At 48.6% G+C, this 6,000-nt stretch overlaps 1 protein-coding gene across 1 annotated transcript in view; it reads right to left on the minus strand.

Annotated features, from left to right (window-relative positions):
- OTOF (otoferlin) overlaps positions 1-6,000 on the minus strand; it is a 99,342-nt gene that overhangs the window by 56,118 nt on the left and 37,224 nt on the right. The window contains exons 5-6 of the mRNA XM_029913047.1: positions 3,184-3,310; positions 2,790-2,844 (exon numbers count right to left, since the gene is read on the minus strand). Coding sequence (XP_029768907.1) covers positions 2,790-2,844; positions 3,184-3,310 — 182 coding nt within the window. The remainder of the gene's footprint in view (positions 1-2,789; positions 2,845-3,183; positions 3,311-6,000) is intronic.

The following is a 6,000-nucleotide window of genomic DNA, read 5'->3' on the forward strand; positions in this document are numbered from 1 at the left end:
TCTCCGCGGTACCCACTGGCCTGCATTCGCCTGCTGATGTGAAATCAGTGCTAGCGGGGAGATACCAGAGTGACAGCCCCGGAGACCCCAGACAGGGTCAGCTCCCCTACCCCCATGCTGCTGATGTCCTCACACCCTGGTTTGGAGTGGACGTCCTCTGAGGCCTGGGTCATGAAGTTGCTCTCATTTCACTAATGGAGTGAAGTTAAACCGATTTAGCTCGGCCAGTGCGGCTTTGCATGTGGACACTGTCCACTGGTTCACACCCGGGTCACACTGGTTTAGGGCGCCCCACATAGTTGCACCAGGTGACCTACGTCAGTTTAACTTCATACCGTTAGTGACACTGATACAACATCTGTGCATAGACAAGCCCTGGGACTCCCAGCAGACAACGACGGCGGCTGGGTCTATATGAAATGGCCACCCGCCCAGCGAGAACTGGACCGAGACCACCTCTGTGCCCCACCTAATTAGCAGCCTCCCTGGTTAACAATTTCTCCTCTCCCCCCAACATCCTATCTGTCATATTCTGACTGTTACCTGCATCTTTCAGAAGCACCGTTTCAGACTGTGGTCCTCAAATGTAATTGATTTCCTACAATTTTTACGCGTTCAGCAAAAGCCAGTTTGTTATGGAAAATAGATCTACTGAGGGTTAGCAAACAAGCCCCATGCGCCCCCTGACTGCGTTTTGTCGTTGCCAGCTCTTCTACACCTGAAAGATGAGCCCTTCTAGACTAAGTCACGTCTACACACTCTCGTGATCTTCTCCATTCCAGACTATGCTCTGACGTTGCACCCCATAAAGCTTTATGGAAATATGCGTATGCCATGTAACATATCTCTAAGAAGGTTATGATCTACTGAATCTATTCATCCTATTTGTGTGCATGCATCATTTTTGTGTTCGAAGTTATGAATATTGGCCGTGTATTTGATTTTAAGTAGCCTTAGTAGGGCATTTGGCCAGCTTCTTGAGAAAGGAATTTGCAAGTTAAGTGCCCAATCAAGAAACACTTAATGGACAATGGACCTTGGAAGACACCAATCCACATAAGAAGTCTACCTGGGGACGTTCAAGGGAGCATGTGAGCAATGGCTGCTGCCTGTAATGTTCTGAGTCATGCATAGACATGTGACTTGCCCATATGACTCCAAAACTCCATCTTGTAGCTGGGATTCTACACTGGGGGAGGGGGAGGGGTTTCCACCCACAAGAGAGAAACTATATAAAGTCCCGGGAGACCCCTCCATTTGGTCTTCAGCTGGCTCAAGAGATAGCCTCTCCACCCCTAAAGGATACCTAAAAGAAACTAGAACAAAGGACAGTAACCACAGGGGTGTGAGTGATTGCTGGACCCAGACTAGAAGGAGGTTAGTCTGTAAAAGAAGCTTATTGGAACATCTCTGAGAGTGAGATTTCATCTATCACTTCCTTATTGTATTAGGCTTAGACTTGTGTGTTTTATTTTATTTTGCTTGGTAATTCATTTTGTTCTGTCTGTTATTCCTTGGAACCACTTAAATCCTACTTTCTGTATTTAATAAAATCACTTTTTACTTATTAATTAACTCAGAGTATGTATTAATACCTGGGGGGGGGGCAAACAGCTGTGCATATCTATCAGTGTTATAGAGGGTGAATAATTTATGAGTTGATCCTGCATAAACTTTATACAGGGTAAAATGGATTTATTTGCGGTTTGGATCCCATTGGGAGCTGGGGACCTGAGTGTTGGAGACAGAAGCATTTCTTAAGCTGTTTTCAGTTAAGTCTGCAGCTTTTGGGGGATGTGGTTCAGACCTGGGTCTGTGTTTGTAGCAGGCCAGCGTGTCTGGCACAACCAGGCAGGGCACTGAAGTCCCAAGCTGGCAGGGAAAACGGGCTTAGAGGCAGGCTTAGCACATTGGGTGGCAGTCCCAAAGGGGTTTCTGTGACCCAACCTGTCATATACGCCACGTCTCCCTTGCCCTTGCAGGATCGCAATGATCTCCCAGCTGGCCTGCCTGCTCTTTCCATCTCTTGCTCGCGACTGGTTCAGAATTTACCAGCAAGCTGCATCTCCCCTGTACCCCTTGACTCTTCCATTACCCCAGCTACACTGGCTCCCCATTAGCCTCACAATCCGGTTTAGTTTATAGTCAAAGCTCTTCGGTTTATGTCTCCGTTGTATTTGCCTAATTTTATTTGGGCTGTTGCTCCCGCGTGGGACTGGCAATCCACTGGCGATGCCCTCCTGGGGCATTCTCCCATGTGGTGGAATGCTCAACAAGTCCACCTGTGGCCGAGCGAGTCACTCGTGGCCCTTTCTCCTGACCAGCTGTGATCTAGATGTTTGAGGGCTCTCTAGGCAGCTGCCTGGTATTTGCAAAGGGCCACGAACACAATCCAGCCAATCGATAATCTGCTCAAAACAGGGATGGTCGCGGGCGTATGGAGTGAGAGCAGTCAGCAGCCAGACTTCCCCAGGACTCCCCGGCATGAGCTGCCCTCCCCAGGCTGTTTCAGAAGGGTCATTCAGAATGACCAGACCCCTAGGTGGGTAGGTGAAGTGCTGTACTCCGCACATGGATAGCCGGGCATTGTCGCCCTCTGCCAGAAACCTGGGGAAGATGGAAACATGGGCTCATGCAGATCTCAGCCCTTTTCTGGCACAGGTCTGCTCCTTTAATTCAGAGGATGCTGGAGACCTGGGATTATGGAGGCTGACAGCCCTCCCTTCCCCCAGCCTCTAGCCCCAGGAGCATGTGGAGGGTAGGAAAGGGGTCACAGTGGCCCCACTTACTTGGTAATCCATTGGCCGGCCAGCACTAGGCTCCATTTTAATGTCAGGCTTTGACCTTTGAAGGGGAGAAAAAAATCAATGGTCATAAAACAAAGAGAGGAACAGCGTATTCTGGCTGCTGCAAATGTGGAGCCCTGGACAAAATAGTTGCAAAATTATAGAGCCTCTTCCCGCCTCTCTCTCTCTGGATGTAAGTGATATGAACCCCCTCTCCCCTGCCCCGAGTTTTGCCTTCTGCAGGTGGCAAACTATCAGGCAGGTCTTTAAAGAGCCGTTGCGGTAACAACCCTGGCTCATCACCCCTCCCCCCCCGAACGCAGTCGGAGTGTGCATCTGGACTGTGGGACGTGTGATGTCACTTCCTGTCTCGTATTGGCTCACATCTTTCCCTCACCTCTTATTCGACACGTTGGTGGTAACAGCTGTGACTGAAGCCAGAGAAATGGTGTCTGGGTCGAGGCCTCCTCCGAGCCGCATGGCTTTCCGGTCCAGGTCTTCTGTCTCCAGAATGGCAGGTTCATCTGATGGACGCACACGAACACAGACAAAAGAATGACTTTCCCTGGTGCCTGTGTCTCCCCTATATAATAGCGCGTTAAATACCCAACGGCTCAGCGAAGGCCAGTCAGTAACTCCTATTCCTCCAACCCCAGAATGCAAAGGCAAGAGTCACTGCATCAAATTACAGGGAACAGTTTTCAAACCGAGAGAGAGGAAGTATGCTTTCGTGCTGCATATAATTAACCGGTGACATTTGCTGCTGTAGGATGTTATGGAGGCAAATATCTTAGGAGGATTAAAAACCACAAAGGATCAGAGACATTGAAATTAGCATAATATCTGCAGTTACACCGGCTAGGTTGCCTCCCCCATTCAGTAAGGGTCCCACACTTTCCCTGACCTTCTTCTTGTTGCTAACATACCTGTAGAAACCCTTCTTGTTACCCTTCACATCCCTTGCTAGCTGCAACTCCAATTGTGCTTTGGCCTTCCTGATTACACCCCTGCATGCTCAAGCAATATTTTTATACTCTTCCCTAGTCATCTGTCCAAGTTTCCACTTCTTCTAAGCTTCCTTTTTGTGTTTAAGCTCACCGAAGATTTCTCTGTTAAGCCAAGCTGGTCGTTCTTTCTGCACATCGGGATGGTTTGTTCCTGCGCCCTCAATAAGGCTTCTTTAAAATACAGCCAGCTCTCCTGGACTCCTTTCCCCTCATATTAGCCTCCCAGGGGATCCTGCCCATCCATTCCCTGAGGGAATCAAAGTCTGCTTTTCTGAAGTCCAGGGTCTGTATTTTGCTACTCTCCTTTCTTCCTTTTGAACATCTAGTCCATTTTCCCCAGGCTTGTTCCCTACAGCACGTCTTATCTGGTCTAGTTTGAAATGTTTCCTGCAAAGGGGCTTCCTTCTACCATTTCTCCTGGGAGCCTATTCCACAGCCTAACCCATCAGTCTCTCTGCGATGAAGATTGTTGTGATATTTATCTTGCGTTTCCTTTTCCCAATTCCACATCATGGTCCCTAGTTACATCTTCCAGCACCATGTTAAACTACCCCGCTCCCTCCCAGGGATTCGAGCTTTCAGAAACCCATCGTCATGTGTCCGCTGAACCGTCACTTAGCCAAGCTAGACAGGTGCTTGGTCTGCTCCAGTCTGGGATACTGGATAAGATGGACCAGCTCTGGTACAGCATGGGGCGGGACACCAACCAGAGGGCCCAGTGATGGTGGGAAGAAGGTTTGACACTGTGGCGGATGGACCATTGTGCTGTTTATCCCCACTGGCCAGTCTGATGCTTCTCTTCCCATCCTTGTTTTGTTGCAAAGGAGGCTGCGTTACAGAGCACTAACCTATCGTGTGACAGCGCCCGCTTGGATCACACATGACTGCTCTACCCACTAGTGACACGGTAAGTACTGCACAGTGTATTTCGATATTAGCGCAATGCAAGGCAAGCGGCCTTGTAATCACAGGGTGCAACATACACATCTCCTGGCCTCTCCGCTGCCAGCACTGAGGTGACATGGTAATTACCCCTAAGCCAGGTGAGCCCGCTAGAGCCCTCTTGAGCTGCCAAGGTTACGTAAGGAGAGCGGCATCCGCAGCTGGTAACACAGAGCCACAGCAGTAGGGGAGAAAGGGATGGATGGGGACAGGATATTCCTCCATTACACCCTGCACTGACGCTGCACACGGTGCCCAAATGCAACATCAGCCAGGAAGAGAAGGCACTCCAGGCCCAGCCTGCCCTCACCCGTGCATCCTGCCCAGAGATCAACACTCCCTTGTCTTAGCTCCCATGTGTTTTGAACAGCGACGCAGGGCAGGTGCCGAGGTGTGTATCGGTATCGTATTTCTATAGCTCGTTCCTTCTCCAAAACTCTAATCAGAGAAGTATAGGACTGGAAAGGACCTCGAGAGGTCTTCCAGTCCAATCCCCTGCACTCAAGGCAGGCCTAAGTAATAACTAGACCATCCCTGACAGGTGTTTGTCCAACCTGCTCTTAAAAATCCCCAATGATGGAGATTCCACAACCACTCTAGGTAATTTGTTCCAGTGCTTAACTACCCTGACAGTTGGGAATTTTTTCCTAATGTCCAACATGAACCTCCCTTGCCATAACTTAAGCCCATTGCTTCTTGTCCTATCCTCAGAGGTTAAGGAGAACAATTTTCATCCCCCTCCTTGTAACACCTTTTATGTCTCATTTTTCCTACCAATCCTTTTCCTGTGGCTCTATTTCCATTGACGTCTGCACGCATGGGGAAAAATCCTAAGCATGCCTACAGATCGGTCCGCCTCTCAATCATTCAGGCTGGCTGGCAAATGGTGAGGATTTTCCATGGAATATATGTGAAAAGAAACAAGATTTTTCCCTCCCCCCAAATTTGAATTTTTTTCATCTAAATGAAAAAAATTGTTTTGATTTGAATGGAAAGAAAATGAAAAAAAACAAAACCCTCTTTTCCTCCCCCCATCTTTTCCAGGGGGAAGAAAGGGGAAGAAGAAAAAATCTTGAGAACGAGGGTTTAGTTTGGTTTTGATGAAAAATTGAACATTTAAAAAAAAAGAACACTTTTTAAACATTCACCCTCTCTCTCCCGCCCCCCCAGTCGGTCCGCAATATACAACATAAAGAAGCAATGGAACAGCACAAGTTCATTATGTATTTGCACGTCACTGCTAACTCAGCCAGCAGCTGCCTGGC

Source organism: Terrapene carolina, unplaced genomic scaffold (genome assembly GCF_002925995.2).
Source record: "Terrapene carolina triunguis isolate 2854851 unplaced genomic scaffold, T_m_triunguis-2.0 Scaffold427, whole genome shotgun sequence".
Taxonomy (NCBI): Eukaryota; Metazoa; Chordata; order Testudines; family Emydidae; genus Terrapene; species Terrapene triunguis.